The sequence below is a fragment of the Oncorhynchus mykiss genome, chromosome 15 (genome assembly GCF_057628025.1).
Source record: "Oncorhynchus mykiss isolate SJ-2025 chromosome 15, ASM5762802v1, whole genome shotgun sequence".
NCBI classification, from domain to species: Eukaryota; Metazoa; Chordata; class Actinopteri; order Salmoniformes; family Salmonidae; genus Oncorhynchus; species Oncorhynchus mykiss.
Genome location: NC_143036.1, coordinates 17,350,970 through 17,370,506, shown reverse-complemented (window position 1 = coordinate 17,370,506; position 19,537 = coordinate 17,350,970). Strand labels below are relative to the sequence as shown.

Here is a 19,537-nt window from a genome sequence, read left to right as displayed (position 1 = left end):
ACCAATGCTTCCCCTCCTCTCCCCTCCACTCTCCTCTACTCTCTTCGGCCCAGTCAGTCAAGTCTCTGCGCTGCCACCCAGTGAAGACGAGGAGAACTGCAGGCCAGGGGACTTGATGACCTCATTCATCCTCACCTCCAGACTAAGACAAAGGGCCTGTGACACCTCTAATTTTCTGTCCTGCAGCACACAGCACTTTTCTAAATGAACAGAAAGTGGCAGCGATATATAAAGCACCAGTATTTATAGGTGCTCGTAAACCTCTTGGGCTAAGCTGTACTACACTGGTATATCTGGGCAGGAGCAGAGCAGGCTGCTGGTGTGGTGCACTGGAGTTTTTTTTATAATGCTGTGGTTTGAGGAGCCACTAAGTAAGATGTTATTTTTAAAGAAGGTGCTCAGTCATTTAATGGGGGGCAGTTAAAGGTGTGTGTTGTTAAATAAAGGTTAAATAAAAAGTATGTAGTGTGGGTGTGTGTAGTCTGAATGTGGTCTCTCCTCTGTGCTGCAGGGAGACATGGAACCTGAACCCTCCAGAGGTGCGGAACGCCCAACTGCAGTACGCAGGCTGGGGACCCACGGGCCAGCAGCTGGTAAGAACTACAACTACCCAATGTCACTCCCATTTGGCAAACCATGTCTAGTTATAATGTATTTCTAAACTGAGAGTACAATATCAATAACCTTTCCTATGGCCATGTATGTCTGTTAAACTATCACAAGCTACCAGGCAGTCTAGCCACCGAGAGAACATTAATAAGCATCAGTCTAGTGGTTCTCGGAGCAGACAGACTGTGAGTGATTACATCCTCCAGCACAATGCAATTAATTACCTGTAATCTCCTCAGCGGATTAATTAGTGAAGTCACTGGATTGATATCACACACTCTCTCCCAGTATTAATCATCAAACAGCCCTGATTCCAACAGTCGCTTTCATTTTAAGGAGCTCCCCTCCCAGCAACAGATGCTTGCCCTCTGAGCTGTGATGCTTGTTGTCAACGATAGGATGCATGGGCGGGAGAGGAAGGTGTCTGCCGATGTGCATTCATATAATATGTGAACGCTCCTCTCTCTCTCCTCTCTCTCTCATGTGTGTATATTATGCGTCCGCGCGCACACACACACACACACTCTAACATCAGCCCATCTGTTATCACAATACTCAAGCCCCTCCCCTATTGATCCTCTCTTTAATTTCTCAAGCCCCTCCCCTCTTGATCCTGTCTTTAATTTCTCAAGCCCCTCCCCATTTGATCCTTACTTTAATTTCTCAAGCTCCTCCCCTCTTGATCCTCTCTTTAATTTCTCAAGCCCCTCCCCTCTTGATCCTCTCTTTAATTTCTCAAGCCCCTCCCCTCTTGATCCTCTCTTTAATTCCTCAAGCCCCTCCCCTCTTGATCTTCACCTTAATTTCTCAAGCCCCTCCCCTCTTGATCCTCACTTTAATTTCTCAAGCCCCTCCCCTTGATTCTCTTTTTAACACACACAAACACACACAGCTTTCTTGTCCCATGTCGAAAAGTAGTAGAATTGGGTTAAATACACATTATTCAGAGGACAGGCAGCTCTGTCTGTGTGGATGAACATATAACTCCAGCTTTAGCAGTAAGTGGTCCTCTTCCTTTAAATTGGAGTTCAATCCCCCACTGAGACGCTGAGCTTTGCATGCTCTCCTCCCTGTCTCCCTCGCGCTTTCTCCCCCTCTTTCGCCCTACTTTTCTCTCTTTGTGAGGCTAATCTCCAGAGTTGTCAACCAGCCCACAATATGACCACACATCTCCCCAGACTCTGTGTGTGTATATGGGAGGTAGGGCTGGGCGGTATACCGTATTTGATGCACAGACCGGTTTGGGATTTCACTTTACCTTCTATAATGAATGTCGGGTTTGTTAAATGGGATACGGCATGTGTAACGTTCATTTTTATAGTTTACTTCGCTACTTGAGTCATCACTCACCGCTCTCTCTCTCTCTCCATGCCGCTTTTCACACAGAACTGTCACTGCCCCCATCACTCAAGAAGCGCCTTTGTTGTTCCTCAACCACGAGGCATTTGAGTTCAGGCTCAAATCAAAGAAAACATTCAATGTAGCTAAAGATTATTGGGTCCCCTAGGAAACACTTGTCAACACTTTGGTTCCTACCCTGTCACAACTCCTCCCTGGCGTTTTAATTTGTTGCCATGTCAAACTAGGCCTCATTTTCAAAGTGCCCACTATTATATACTAACTAGAATTAAAGCAATCATTCTATTTCCAATGATTCCAACAGGTCACCCAAGTGTTTTGCTCTAAATTGCAAGCAATTGCAACATTTGGTTAAACATTTTGCCTAGTTTTTTTGCCCATATTGTGCAGCCCTACGTGGCAGTGTGGAAATGATCGCAAATGAGTGCAGAAATTGATGAAAATGTTGAAAATTATTTTTGGTTGAATTGAACAGCATAAAACAATCATAATGGAGAAAGATCCATTGAAATCACTTAGAATGTGTGTTGCCACCCTAAGGTCACGCACTACTCATATAGCAAATTTAGAACTTTTATTATTCATAAACATGAAATACCGTCACAACGTCCAATTTTTTTCAAATACCTTGATATGAAATGTTGGCCATATCTCCCAGCCCTAATGGGAGGTAACTTGGGCAGTGTTTCTACCTCCTTCAGAAGTGGGCCAAGCTCACCGTGTTACTCCCTGCCCTGGGCTAGATCCTGTTATAAAACTGGGCCCTCAGTCCATCTGCACAGAGGTGAATTCAAACACACCTGTGTTCCCCTGGCCTACCTAGCCACATAAGGAACATTGCATCCTTTTTGGTGGGGGCATTGTGATGCTATTGCATTGCCTCAACTGCTGCAAGGAGAGGGAACATACCCTATCATCCCTGAGAAGAGGTCAACTATTGTTGAAGTATTTCTTTATTTAAAAGAGAATATCTTTCAGACTGTGTTTACATAGCATGTTTCAGTCCATGTCAGTAACAGAGATTACACGTGAACCAACGAAAAGCTCAAGGCCAAAGTTATTGAGCTATCCTTAGTTACCTTCTATTGATTTCAATATAAGCCCTACGAACTCTGCAACTGAAACCGACCCGTTAAGAGCCTTTAATAACATGAGCATTATATTTTTAGATAGAACTTTTTAAGTTTTTTTTGTGGGTAGAGAATCTGTAATGTGTGAAGAGGAACTATAATATGCTACTACTAACAGTGGACAGAGAGGAGGGCAATGCTGTAGCCCAGTAAAGGATCAATCTGCAATTAGGACTTATTGATATTGATGTACAGTATTGCTGTTCAATGTGGTGAGGTAAAGGATTCATTATGCAGTACATTCTTTCTCTCTCTTGATCTCCTTCTTTCTCTGTCCTTTCTCTCTCTTTCTCTCTCCTGAGCCGGAGTTATCAATCAATACTTAGACACGCAGTAATATGGAGACAATATTATGTCCATTACATGATGAAAGTATAATCCAATAGCGAGGAGGCAGAAGGGTAAATTGAGGCTATTTACTAGATTGTGCAGGTAGCAAACATGACTGCCATGTTGGCAGGTGACTGTGAACTTCAAAACACGCGATATGTGTTTATTCAACAAGGCCTGCTATATCGTGGCTTGTCAAACAAGCCAATATTGCTGCAAAATGTTCATGATTCAATATTGCAGTGAATAGGAGAGGATCAAACATTTCGATAGAACCTTTTGAGCTCAAATTCCTCATCTGGTTAAAGCATCCTTCCATCAACCTACAGGTCAAGTTTAGTCATGCAGAACACAGGTCCTTTCTTCCTTCCATATTGATCACCTCAGTTTTTTCATATTTTATTCTCACATCTCCCCCTTCCCTTAGATTTTCATTTTTGAGAATAACATCTACTACCGTTCGACGGTGGAGAGCCGATCGATCCGCCTAGTCTCCACCGGCAAGGAGGGAGTCATCTTCAATGGGCTCAGCGATTGGCTGTATGAAGGTGAGATAACACTTTTATTGGCTGATGTGAATATTATTGGTGTTCTTGGTGGTAGTCTAATGGCGCATCTGTCCCATTGCATTGTCGTCCCCAGAGAATGTGGCACTTGAGTAAAAATTATTCTTGTCTTGAAATTTTAAACACAACAGAACTGGTATTAAGGCTAGTCATAGGTGCAGTAAACAATTGATTTAGAGTGATACCAAAATGTAGTTAAAAACAGGAAAAGTGCCCAATTTGCTTCAATTTCCCTGAGTTCTCACTGCGGCTGTTCGACATAGGTAAATTAGCATTAATTCAGCAGAATTAATCTTCGCCGTCTGTTCTCCATTCTGATACAGATGTCTCCCTGTTTGTTTTGACTCGACCGATCCAAGCTCTGACTCCACCTCAGTGCCTCTGCCTCGTCCCCCGAGGAACAGACTGCCTCGCTGTGTTCAACTTTACTAATGAATTAATTTCTTCTGCTCCCCGTGTGTTTGGCAGTCTGCTCCAAGACTTCTCGCTTTTAATAACACAAATAGAGAAAGAGAGGTAGGAGTGTCAGGGAGGGCCTGGATGGCTGTCTCTTAGTTAGGGCCTGGTGTAGTGCTCATCAATGGGTGGGGCGGCACCTGCCAACCTTTCGCTAGGTGTCTCGTGACATACTGCCAGAACACTGCTAGATGTGATTCTGAGTTCCAAGAGTAATCGTAAACTGGCAACAATATTACAAATGTTACCGTATGAAGGCTGAATTCTGCACATGCGTGATTGCGACCGTCATGTCTGCATCTGTGTGCAACGGTCATGTCTGTGTGTGTGAGTGCAAGGTTGCTTGCACTCACACGGATAGAGAAAGAGAGGCAGGAGTGTTTTACACTAACTCTTTGTTAACTGTTAAAGTGTGTAACCCCAGATTAGTTTGACTGAGATTTTAAGCTGTGCAGTGGAGCTCTTCCAACAGCAATATTAGTCTAAGTCCATTGAAACTTTAATCACTGTCTGACCCCTGCCACATAATTATGAAGCGCTGAGGGCCTGGCAATTTTCATTGATAATTTATTAAGGAAGATGAATCTTTTGATGGGATGGGAGGCCCCACAACGTAGACCTACCACACGTATCATGTCTCTCAGTGGAGATCTCTTTGACAGACTGCGGTCTTTCAGCAATAACACATTCAATGTGTGTGTGTGTATTTTTGTTTAGTGGTGACATAAGCCGTGAAGGGGAGAGAGACCTTGCCAGGTTGTGTAACATCTGTTTAGATCTGCACCAGATGACAGCATGGTCAATCACAGTGTCAGATATGGGGAGGAAATCTCTCCCTGGAGGAAAAACGTCACGCTTGCAGTCTAATTTTGTAGTAACCGTCTAAAAACCAGATTACATTATCATTGTGTGTGTGGTACACTGACAGTCTTGCATAAGGGGAGTCAGACAGACACCCAAGGCGATTATAGAACGCTTTGTCATCAGTGGCCTGTCTGTCAGATTAACTGATGTGGTGGAGCAGACAACATCCTGAAATATGATGTTGCCCAGGGATAGAACCAGTACTGGAGCAGACAACATCCTGAAATATGATGTGGCCCAGGTATAGAACCAGTACTGGAGCAGACAACATCCTGAAATATGATGTGGCCCAGGTATAGAACCAGTACTGGAGCAGACAACATCCTGAAATATGATGTGGCCCAGGTATAGAACCAGTACTGGAGCAGACAACATCCTGAAATATGATGTGGCCCAGGTATAGAACCAGTACTGGAGCAGACAACATCCTGAAATATGATGTGGCCCAGGTATAGAACCAGTACTGGAGCAGACAACGTCCTGAAATATGATGTGGCCCAGGTATAGAACCAGTACTGGAGCAGACAACATCCTGAAATATGATGTGGCCCAGGGATAGAACCAGTACTGGAGCAGACAACGTCCTGAAATATGATGTGGCCCAGGTATAGAACCAGTACTGGAGCAGACAACATCCTGAAATATGATGTTGCCCAGGTATAGAACCAGTACTGGAGCAGACAACATCCTGAAATATGATGTGGCCCAGGGATAGAACCAGTACTGGAGCAGACAACATCCTGAAATATGATGTGGCCCAGGTATAGAACCAGTACTGGAGCAGACAACATCCTGAAATATGATGTGGCCCAGGTATAGAACCAGTACTGGAGCAGACAACATCCTGAAATATGATGTGGCCCAGGTATAGAACCAGTACTGGAGCAGACAACATCCTGAAATATGATGTGGCCCAGGTATAGAACCAGTACTGGAGCAGACAACATCCTGAAATATGATGTGGCCCAGGGATAGAACCAGTACTGGAGCAGACAACATCCTGAAATATGATGTGGCCCAGGTATAGAACCAGTACTGGAGCAGACAACATCCTGAAATATGATGTGGCCCAGATATAGAACCAGTACTGGAGCAGACAACATCCTGAAATATGATGTGGCCCAGGTATAGAACCAGTACTGGAGCAGACAACATCCTGAAATATGATGTTGCCCAGGTATAGAACCAGTACTGGAGCAGACAACATCCTGAAATATGATGTGGCCCAGGGATAGAACCAGTGCTGGAGCAGACAACATCCTGGAATATGATGTGGCCCAGGGATAGAACCAGTACTGGAGCAGACAACATCCTGGAATATGATGTGGCCCAGGTATAGAACCAGTACTGGAGCAGAAAACATCCTGAAATATGATGTTGCCCAGGTATAGAACCAGTACTGGAGCAGACAACATCCTGGAATATGATGTGGCCCAGGTATAGAACCAGTACTGGAGCAGACAACATCCTGGAATATGATGTTGCCCAGGTATAGAACCAGTACTAGAGCAGACAACATCCTGAAATATGATGTGGCCCAGGTATAGAACCAGTACTGGAGCAGACAACATCCTGAAATATGATGTGGCCCAGGGATAGAACCAGTACTGGAGCAGACAACATCCTGAAATATGTGGCCCAGGGATAGAACCAGTACTGGAGCAGACAACATCCTGAAATATGATGTGGCCCAGGTATAGAACCAGTACTGGAGCAGACAACATCCTGGAATATGATGTTGCCCAGGTATAGAACCAGTACTGGAGCAGACAACATCCTGAAATATGATGTGGCCCAGGTATAGAACCAGTACTGGAGCAGACAACATCCTGGAATATGATGTGGCCCAGGTATAGAACCAGTACTGGAGCAGACAACATCCTGAAATATGATGTGGCCCAGGTATAGAACCAGTACTGGAGCAGACAACATCCTGAAATATGATGTGGCCCAGGGATAGAACCAGTACTGGAGCAGACAACATCCTGAAATATGATGTGGCCCAGGTATAGAACCAGTACTGGAGCAGACAACATCCTGAAATATGATGTGGCCCAGGTATAGAACCAGTACTGGAGCAGACAACATCCTGAAATATGATGTGGCCCAGGTATAGAACCAGTACTGGAGCAGACAACATCCTGAAATATGATGTGGCCCAGGTATAGAACCAGTACTGGAGCAGACAACATCCTGAAATATGATGTGGCCCAGGTATAGAACCAGTACTGGAGCAGACAACATCCTGAAATATGATGTGGCCCAGGTATAGAACCAGTACTGGAGCAGACAACATCCTGAAATATGATGTGGCCCAGGTATAGAACCAGTACTGGAGCAGACAACGTCCTGAAATATGATGTGGCCCAGGTATAGAACCAGTACTGGAGCAGACAACATCCTGAAATATGATGTGGCCCAGGGATAGAACCAGTACTGGAGCAGACAACATCCTGAAATATGATGTGGCCCAGGTATAGAACCAGTACTGGAGCAGACAACATCCTGAAATATGATGTTGCCCAGGTATAGAACCAGTACTGGAGCAGACAACATCCTGAAATATGATGTGGCCCAGGGATAGAACCAGTACTGGAGCAGACAACATCCTGAAATATGATGTGGCCCAGGTATAGAACCAGTACTGGAGCAGACAACATCCTGAAATATGATGTGGCCCAGGTATAGAACCAGTACTGGAGCAGACAACATCCTGAAATATGATGTGGCCCAGGTATAGAACCAGTACTGGAGCAGACAACATCCTGAAATATGATGTGGCCCAGGTATAGAACCAGTACTGGAGCAGACAACATCCTGAAATATGATGTGGCCCAGGGATAGAACCAGTACTGGAGCAGACAACATCCTGAAATATGATGTGGCCCAGGTATAGAACCAGTACTGGAGCAGACAACATCCTGAAATATGATGTGGCCCAGATATAGAACCAGTACTGGAGCAGACAACATCCTGAAATATGATGTGGCCCAGGTATAGAACCAGTACTGGAGCAGACAACATCATGAAATATGATGTTGCCCAGGTATAGAACCAGTACTGGAGCAGACAACATCCTGAAATATGATGTGGCCCAGGGATAGAACCAGTGCTGGAGCAGACAACATCCTGGAATATGATGTGGCCCAGGGATAGAACCAGTACTGGAGCAGACAACATCCTGGAATATGATGTGGCCCAGGTATAGAACCAGTACTGGAGCAGACAACATCCTGAAATATGATGTTGCCCAGGTATAGAACCAGTACTGGAGCAGACAACATCCTGGAATATGATGTGGCCCAGGTATAGAACCAGTACTGGAGCAGACAACATCCTGGAACATGATGTTGCCCAGGTATAGAACCAGTACTAGAGCAGACAACATCCTGAAATATGATGTGGCCCAGGGATAGAACCAGTACTGGAGCAGACAACATCCTGAAATATGATGTGGCCCAGGGATAGAACCAGTACTGGAGCAGACAACATCCTGAAATATGTGGCCCAGGGATAGAACCAGTACTGGAGCAGACAACATCCTGAAATATGATGTGGCCCAGGTATAGAACCAGTACTGGAGCAGACAACATCCTGGAATATGATGTGGCCCAGGTATAGAGCCAGTACTGGAGCAGACAGCATCCTGAAATATGATGTGACCCAGGGATAGAACCAGTACTGGAGCAGACAACGTCCTGAAGTATGATGTGGCCCAGGGATAGAACCAGTTCTGGAGCAGACAACATCCTGAAATATGATGTGGCCCAGGGATAGAACCAGTACTGGAGCAGACAACGTCCTGAAGTATGATGTGGCCCAGGTATAGAACCAGTACTGGAGCAGACAACATCCTGAAATATGATGTGGCCCAGGTATAGAACCAGTACTGGAGCAGACAACATCCTGGAATATGATGTGGCCCAGGGATAGAACCAGTACTGGAGCAGACAACATCCTGAAATATGATGTGGCCCAGGTATAGAACCAGTACTGGAGCAGACAACATCCTGAAATATGATGTGGCCCAGGTATAGAACCAGTACTGGAGCAGACAACATCCTGGAATATGATGTGGCCCAGGTATAGAACCAGTACTGAAGCAGACAACATCCTGAAATATGATGTGGCCCAGGGATAGAACCAGTACTGGAGCAGACAACATCCTGAATATGATGTGGCCCAGGTATAGAACCAGTACTGGAGCAGACAACATCCTGAAATATGATGTGGCCCAGGTATAGAACCAGTACTGGAGCAGACAACATCCTGAAATATGATGTGGCCCAGGTATAGAACCAGTACTGGAGCAGACAACATCCTGAAATATGATGTGGCCCAGGTATAGAATGGGTACTGAAGCAGACAACATCCTGAAATATGATGTGGCCCAGGTATAGAACCAGTACTGGAGCAGACAACATCCTGAAATATGATGTGGTCCTGGTATAGAACCAGTACTGGAGCAGACAACATCCTGAAATATGATGTGGCCCAGGTATAGAACCAGTACTAGAGCAGACAACATCCTGAAATATGATGTGGCCCAGGTATAGAACCAGTACTGGAGCAGACAACATCCTGAAATATGATGTGGCCCAGGTATAGAACCAGTACTGGAGCAGACGACATCCTGAAATATGATGTTGCCCAGGGATAGAACCAGTACTGGAGCAGACAACATCCTGAAATATGATGTGGCCCAGGTATAGAACCAGTACTGGAGCAGACAACATCCTGAAATATGATGTGGCCCAGGGATGGAACCAGTACTGGAGCAGACAACATCCTGAAATATGATGTGGCCCAGGTATAGAACCAGTACTGGAGCAGACAACATCCTGGAATATGATGTGGCCCAGGGATAGAACCAGTACTGGAGCAGACAACATCCTGAAATATGATGTGGCCCAGGGATAGAACCAGTACTGGAGCAGACAACATCCTGAAATATGATGTGACCCAGGTATAGAACCAGTACTGGAGCAGACAACATCCTGGAATATGATGTGGCCCAGGGATAGAACCAGTACTGGAGCAGACAACATCCTGAAATATGATGTGGCCCAGGTATAGAACCAGTACTGGAGCAGACAACATCCTGGAATATGATGTGGCCCAGGTATAGAACCAGTACTGAAGCAGACAACATCCTGAAATATGATGTGGCCCAGGGATAGAACCAGTACTGGAGCAGACAACATCCTGAAATATGATGTGGCCCAGGTATAGAACCAGTACTGGAGCAGACAACATCCTGAAATATGATGTGGCCCAGGGATAGAACCAGTACTGAAGCAGACAACATCCTGAAATATGTGGCCCAGGGATAGAACCAGTACTGGAGCAGACAACATCCTGGAATATGATGTGGCCCAGGGATAGAACCAGTACTGGAGCAGACAACATCCTGAAATATGATGTGGCCCAGGTATAGAACCAGTACTGGAGCAGACAACATCCTGGAATATGATGTGGCCCAGGTATAGAACCAGTACTGAAGCAGACAACATCCTGAAATATGATGTGGCCCAGGGATAGAACCAGTACTGGAGCAGACAACATCCTGAAATATGATGTGGCCCAGGTATAGAACCAGTACTGGAGCAGACAACATCCTGAAATATGATGTGGCCCAGGGATAGAACCAGTACTGGAGCAGACAACATCCTGAAATATGTGGCCCAGGGATAGAACCAGTACTGGAGCAGACAACATCCTGGAATATGATGTGGCCCAGGTATAGAACCAGTACTGGAGCAGACAGCATCCTGAAATATGATGTGGCCCAGGGATAGAACCAGTACTGGAGCAGACAACATCCTGAAATATGATGTGGCCCAGGGATAGAACCAGTACTGGAGCAGACAACATCCTGAAATATGATGTGGCCCAGGGATAGAACCAGTACTGGAGCAGACAACGTCCTGAAATATGATGTGGCCCAGGGATAGAACCAGTACTGGAGCAAACAACATCCTGGAATATGATGTGGCCCAGGTATAGAACCAGTACTGGAGCAGACAACGTCCTGGAATATGATGTGGCCCAGGTATTTAACCAGTACTGGAGCAGACAACATCCTGAAATATGATGTGGCCCAGGTATAGAACCAGTACTGGAGCAGACAACATCCTGAAATATGATGTGGCCCAGGTATAGAACCAGTACTGGAGCAGACAACATCCTGGAATATGATGTGGCCCAGGTATAGAACCAGTACTGGAGCAGACAACATCCTGAAATATGATGTGGTCCAGGTATAGAACCAGTACTGGAGCAGACAACATCCTGGAATATGATGTGGCCCAGGGATAGAACCAGTACTGGAGCAGACAACATCCTGAAATATGATGTGGCCCAGGTATAGAACCAGTACTGGAGCAGACAACATCCTGAAATATGATGTGGCCCAGGTATAGAACCAGTACTGGAGCATACAACATCCTGGAATATGATGTGGCCCAGGTATAGAACCAGTACTGAAGCAGACAACATCCTGAAATATGATGTGGCCCAGGGATAGAACCAGTACTGGAGCAGACAACATCCTGAAATATGATGTGGCCCAGGTATAGAACCAGTACTGGAGCAGACAACATCCTGAAATATGATGTGGCCCAGGTATAGAACCAGTACTGGAGCAGACAACATCCTGAAATATGATGTGGCCCAGGTATAGAATGGGTACTGAAGCAGACAACATCCTGAAATATGATGTGGCCCAGGTATAGAACCAGTACTGGAGCAGACAACATCCTGAAATATGATGTGGCCCTGGTATAGAACCAGTACTGGAGCAGACAACATCCTGAAATATGATGTGGCCCAGGTATAGAACCAGTACTAGAGCAGACAACATCCTGAAATATGATGTGGCCCAGGTATAGAACCAGTACTGGAGCAGACAACATCCTGAATTATGATGTGGCCCAGGTATAGAACCAGTACTGGAGCAGACAACATCCTGAAATATGATGTTGCCCAGGGATAGAACCAGTACTGGAGCAGACAACATCCTGAAATATGATGTGGCCCAGGTATAGAACCAGTACTGGAGCAGACAACATCCTGAAATATGATGTGGCCCAGGGATAGAACCAGTACTGGAGCAGACAACATCCTGAAATATGATGTGGCCCAGGTATAGAACCAGTACTGGAGCAGACAACATCCTGGAATATGATGTGGCCCAGGGATAGAACCAGTACTGGAGCAGACAACATCCTGAAATATGATGTGGCCCAGGTATAGAACCAGTACTGGAGCAGACAACATCCTGAAATATGATGTGGCCCAGGTATAGAACCAGTACTGGAGCAGACAACATCCTGAAATATGATGTGGCCCAGGTATAGAATGGGTACTGAAGCAGACAACATCCTGAAATATGATGTGGCCCAGGTATAGAACCAGTACTGGAGCAGACAACATCCTGAAATATGATGTGGCCCAGGTATAGAACCAGTACTGGAGCAGACAACATCCTGAAATATGATGTGGCCCAGGTATAGAATGGGTACTGAAGCAGACAACATCCTGAAATATGATGTGGCCCAGGTATAGAACCAGTACTGGAGCAGACAACATCCTGAAATATGATGTGGCCCTGGTATAGAACCAGTACTGGAGCAGACAACATCCTGAAATATGATGTGGCCCAGGTATAGAACCAGTACTAGAGCAGACAACATCCTGAAATATGATGTGGCCCAGGTATAGAACCAGTACTGGAGCAGACAACATCCTGAAATATGATGTGGCCCAGGTATAGAACCAGTACTGGAGCAGACAACATCCTGAAATATGATGTTGCCCAGGGATAGAACCAGTACTGGAGCAGACAACATCCTGAAATATGATGTGGCCCAGGTATAGAACCAGTACTGGAGCAGACAACATCCTGAAATATGATGTGGCCCAGGGATAGAACCAGTACTGGAGCAGACAACATCCTGAAATATGATGTGGCCCAGGTATAGAACCAGTACTGGAGCAGACAACATCCTGGAATATGATGTGGCCCAGGGATAGAACCAGTACTGGAGCAGACAACATCCTGAAATATGATGTGGCCCAGGGATAGAACCAGTACTGGAGCAGACAACATCCTGAAATATGATGTGACCCAGGTATAGAACCAGTACTGGAGCAGACAACATCCTGGAATATGATGTGGCCCAGGGATAGAACCAGTACTGGAGCAGACAACATCCTGAAATATGATGTGGCCCAGGTATAGAACCAGTACTGGAGCAGACAACATCCTGAAATATGATGTGACCCAGGTATAGAACCAGTACTGGAGCAGACAACATCCTGGAATATGATGTGGCCCAGGTATAGAACCAGTACTGGAGCAGACAACATCCTGAAATATGATGTTGCCCAGGTATAGAACCAGTACTGGAGCAGACAACATCCTGAAATATGATGTGGCCCAGGTATAGAACCAGTACTGGAGCAGACAACGTCCTGAAATATGATGTGGCCCAGGTATAGAACCAGTACTGGAGCAGACAACATCCTGAAATATGATGTGGCCCAGGGATAGAACCAGTACTGGAGCAGACAACATCCTGAAATATGATGTGGCCCAGGTATAGAACCAGTACTGGAGCAGACAACATCCTGAAATATGATGTTGCCCAGATATAGAACCAGTACTGGAGCAGACAACATCCTGAAATATGATGTGGCCCAGGTATAGAACCAGTACTGGAGCAGACAACATCCTGAAATATGATGTTGCCCAGGTATAGAACCAGTACTGGAGCAGACAACATCCTGAAATATGATGTGGCCCAGGGATAGAACCAGTACTGGAGCAGACAACATCCTGGAATATGATGTGGCCCAGGGATAGAACCAGTACTGGAGCAGACAACATCCTGGAATATGATGTGGCCCAGGTATAGAACCAGTACTGGAGCATACAACATCCTGGAATATGATGTGGCCCAGGTATAGAACCAGTACTGAAGCAGACAACATCCTGAAATATGATGTGGCCCAGGGATAGAACCAGTACTGGAGCAGACAACATCCTGAAATATGATGTGGCCCAGGTATAGAACCAGTACTGGAGCAGACAACATCCTGAAATATGATGTGGCCCAGGTATAGAACCAGTACTGGAGCAGACAACATCCTGAAATATGATGTGGCCCAGGTATAGAATGGGTACTGAAGCAGACAACATCCTGAAATATGATGTGGCCCAGGTATAGAACCAGTACTGGAGCAGACAACATCCTGAAATATGATGTGGCCCTGGTATAGAACCAGTACTGGAGCAGACAACATCCTGAAATATGATGTGGCCCAGGTATAGAACCAGTACTAGAGCAGACAACATCCTGAAATATGATGTGGCCCAGGTATAGAACCAGTACTGGAGCAGACAACATCCTGAATTATGATGTGGCCCAGGTATAGAACCAGTACTGGAGCAGACAACATCCTGAAATATGATGTTGCCCAGGGATAGAACCAGTACTGGAGCAGACAACATCCTGAAATATGATGTGGCCCAGGTATAGAACCAGTACTGGAGCAGACAACATCCTGAAATATGATGTGGCCCAGGGATAGAACCAGTACTGGAGCAGACAACATCCTGAAATATGATGTGGCCCAGGTATAGAACCAGTACTGGAGCAGACAACATCCTGGAATATGATGTGGCCCAGGGATAGAACCAGTACTGGAGCAGACAACATCCTGAAATATGATGTGGCCCAGGTATAGAACCAGTACTGGAGCAGACAACATCCTGAAATATGATGTGGCCCAGGTATAGAACCAGTACTGGAGCAGACAACATCCTGAAATATGATGTGGCCCAGGTATAGAATGGGTACTGAAGCAGACAACATCCTGAAATATGATGTGGCCCAGGTATAGAACCAGTACTGGAGCAGACAACATCCTGAAATATGATGTGGCCCTGGTATAGAACCAGTACTGGAGCAGACAACATCCTGAAATATGATGTGGCCCAGGTATAGAACCAGTACTAGAGCAGACAACATCCTGAAATATGATGTGGCCCAGGTATAGAACCAGTACTGGAGCAGACAACATCCTGAAATATGATGTGGCCCAGGTATAGAACCAGTACTGGAGCAGACAACATCCTGAAATATGATGTTGCCCAGGGATAGAACCAGTACTGGAGCAGACAACATCCTGAAATATGATGTGGCCCAGGTATAGAACCAGTACTGGAGCAGACAACATCCTGAAATATGATGTGGCCCAGGGATAGAACCAGTACTGGAGCAGACAACATCCTGAAATATGATGTGGCCCAGGTATAGAACCAGTACTGGAGCAGACAACATCCTGGAATATGATGTGGCCCAGGGATAGAACCAGTACTGGAGCAGACAACATCCTGAAATATGATGTGGCCCAGGGATAGAACCAGTACTGGAGCAGACAACATCCTGAAATATGATGTGACCCAGGTATAGAACCAGTACTGGAGCAGACAACATCCTGGAATATGATGTGGCCCAGGGATAGAACCAGTACTGGAGCAGACATCATCCTGGAATATGATGTGGCCCAGGTATAGAACCAGTACTGGAGCAGACAACATCCTGAAATATGATGTTGCCCAGGTATAGAACCAGTACTGGAGCAGACAACATCCTGAAATATGATGTGGCCCAGGTATAGAACCAGTACTGGAGCAGACAACGTCCTGAAATATGATGTGGCCCAGGTATAGAACCAGTACTGGAGCAGACAACATCCTGAAATATGATGTGGCCCAGGGATAGAACCAGTACTGGAGCAGACAACATCCTGAAATATGATGTGGCCCAGGTATAGAACCAGTACTGGAGCAGACAACATCCTGAAATATGATGTTGCCCAGATATAGAACCAGTACTGGAGCAGACAACATCCTGAAATATGATGTGGCCCAGGTATAGAACCAGTACTGGAGCAGACAACATCCTGAAATATGATGTTGCCCAGGTATAGAACCAGTACTGGAGCAGACAACATCCTGAAATATGATGTGGCCCAGGGATAGAACCAGTACTGGAGCAGACAACATCCTGGAATATGATGTGGCCCAGGGATAGAACCAGTACTGGAGCAGACAACATCCTGGAATATGATGTGGCCCAGGTATAGAACCAGTACTGGAGCAGACAACATCATGAAATATGATGTTGCCCAGGTATAGAACCAGTACTGGAGCAGACAACATCCTGAAATATGATGTTGCCCAGGTATAGAACCAGTACTGGAGCAGACAACATCCTGAAATATGATGTGGCCCAGGTATAGAACCAGTACTGGAGCAGACAACATCCTGGAATATGATGTTGCCCAGGTATAGAACCAGTACTAGAGCAGACAACATCCTGAAATATGATGTGGCCCAGGTATAGAACCAGTACTGGAGCAGACAACATCCTGAAATATGATGTGGCCCAGGGATAGAACCAGTACTGGAGCAGACAACATCCTGAAATATGTGGCCCAGGGATAGAACCAGTACTGGAGCAGACAACATCCTGAAATATGATGTGGCCCAGGTATAGAACCAGTACTGGAGCAGACAACATCCTGGAATATGATGTGGCCCAGGTATAGAGCCAGTACTGGAGCAGACAACATCCTGAAATATGATGTGGCCCAGGTATCGAACCAGTACTGGAGCAGACAACATCCTGAAATATGATGTGGCCCAGGTATAGAACCAGTACTGGAGCAGACAACATCCTGGAATATGATGTGGCCCAGGTATAGAACCAGTACTGAAGCAGACAACATCCTGAAATATGATGTGGCCCAGGGATAGAACCAGTACTGGAGCAGACAACATCCTGAAATATGATGTGGCCCAGGTATAGAACCAGTACTGGAGCAGACAACATCCTGAAATGTGATGTGGCCTAGGTATAGAACCAGTACTGGAGCAGACAACATCCTGAAATATGATGTGGCCCAGGTATAGAACCAGTACTGGAGCAGACAACATCCTGAAATATGATGTGACCCAGGTATAGAACCAGTACTGGAGCAGACAACATCCTGGAATATGATGTGGCCCAGGTATAGAACCAGTACTGAAGCAGACAACATCCTGAAATATGATGTTGCCCAGGTATAGAACCAGTACTGGAGCAGACAACATCCTGAAATATGATGTGGCCCAGGTATAGAACCAGTACTGGAGCAGACAACATCCTGAAATATGATGTGGCCCAGGTATAGAACCAGTACTGGAGCAGACAACATCCTGAAATATGATGTGGCCCAGGTATAGAACCAGTACTGGAGCAGACAACATCCTGAAATATGATGTTAACCAGGGATAGAACCAGTACTGGAGCAGACAACATCCTGAAATATGATGTGGCCCAGGTATAGAACCAGTACTGGAGCAGACAACATCCTGAAATATGATGTGGCCCAGGGATAGAACCAGTACTGGAGCAGACAACATCCTAAAATATGATGTGGCCCAGGTATAGAACCAGTACTGGAGCAGACAACATCCTGGAATATGATGTGGCCCAGGGATAGAACCAGTACTGGAGCAGACAACATCCTGAAATATGATGTGACCCAGGTATAGAACCAGTACTGGAGCAGACAACATCCTGGAATATGATGTGGCCCAGGGATAGAACCAGTACTGGAGCAGACAACATCCTGAAATATGATGTGGCCCAGGTATAGAACCAGTACTGGAGCAGACAACATCCTGAAATATGATGTGACCCAGGTATAGAACCAGTACTGGAGCAGACAACATCCTGGAATATGATGTGGCCCAGGTATAGAACCAGTACTGGAGCAGACAACATCCTGAAATACGATGTTGCCCAGGTATAGAACCAGTACTGGAGCAGACAACATCCTGAAATATGATGTGGCCCAGGTATAGAACCAGTACTGGAGCAGACAACATCCTGAAATATGATGTGGCCCAGGTATAGAACCAGTACTGGAGCAGACAACATCCTGAAATATGATGTGGCCCAGGTATAGAACCAGTACTGGAGCAGACAACATCCTGAAATATGATGTGGCCCAGGGATAGAACCAGTACTGGAGCAGACAACATCCTGAAATATGATGTGGCCCAGGTATAGAACCAGTACTGGAGCAGACAACATCCTGAAATATGATGTGGCCCAGGGATAGAACCAGTACTGGAGCAGACAACATCCTGAAATATGTGGCCCAGGGATAGAACCAGTACTGGAGCAGACAACATCCTGGAATATGATGTGGCCCAGGGATAGAACCAGTACTGGAGCAGACAACATCCTGAAATATGATGTGGCCCAGGTATAGAACCAGTACTGGAGCAGACAACATCCTGGAATATGATGTGGCCCAGGTATAGAACCAGTACTGAAGCAGACAACATCCTGAAATATGATGTGGCCCAGGGATAGAACCAGTACTGGAGCAGACAACATCCTGAAATATGATGTGGCCCAGGTATAGAACCAGTACTGGAGCAGACAACATCCTGAAATATGATGTGGCCCAGGGATAGAACCAGTACTGGAGCAGACAACATCCTGAAATATGTGGCCCAGGGATAGAACCAGTACTGGAGCAGACAACATCCTGGAATATGATGTGGCCCAGGTATAGAACCAGTACTGGAGCAGACAGCATCCTGAAATATGATGTGGCCCAGGGATAGAACCAGTACTGGAGCAGACAACATCCTGAAATATGATGTGGCCCAGGGATAGAACCAGTACTGGAGCAGACAACATCCTGAAATATGATGTGGCCCAGGGATAGAACCAGTACTGGAGCAGACAACGTCCTGAAATATGATGTGGCCCAGGGATAGAACCAGTACTGGAGCAAACAACATCCTGGAATATGATGTGGCCCAGGTATAGAACCAGTACTGGAGCAGACAACGTCCTGGAATATGATGTGGCCCAGGTATTTAACCAGTACTGGAGCAGACAACATCCTGAAATATGATGTGGCCCAGGTATAGAACCAGTACTGGAGCAGACAACATCCTGAAATATGATGTGGCCCAGGTATAGAACCAGTACTGGAGCAGACAACATCCTGGAATATGATGTGGCCCAGGTATAGAACCAGTACTGGAGCAGACAACATCCTGAAATATGATGTGGTCCAGGTATAGAACCAGTACTGGAGCAGACAACATCCTGGAATATGATGTGGCCCAGGGATAGAACCAGTACT

At 45.9% G+C, this 19,537-nt stretch overlaps 1 protein-coding gene across 4 annotated transcripts in view; it reads left to right on the top strand.

The window, feature by feature from the left end:
- The window catches only part of LOC110489714 (A-type potassium channel modulatory protein DPP6), a 363,201-nt gene that overhangs the window by 304,081 nt on the left and 39,583 nt on the right, over window positions 1-19,537 (top strand). For all 4 annotated transcript variants that reach the window (XM_021562496.3, XM_021562499.3, XM_021562495.3 and 1 more), the window contains 2 exons: window positions 512-593; window positions 3,856-3,976. In XM_021562496.3, coding sequence (XP_021418171.1) covers window positions 512-593; window positions 3,856-3,976 — 203 coding nt within the window. The remainder of the gene's footprint in view (window positions 1-511; window positions 594-3,855; window positions 3,977-19,537) is intronic.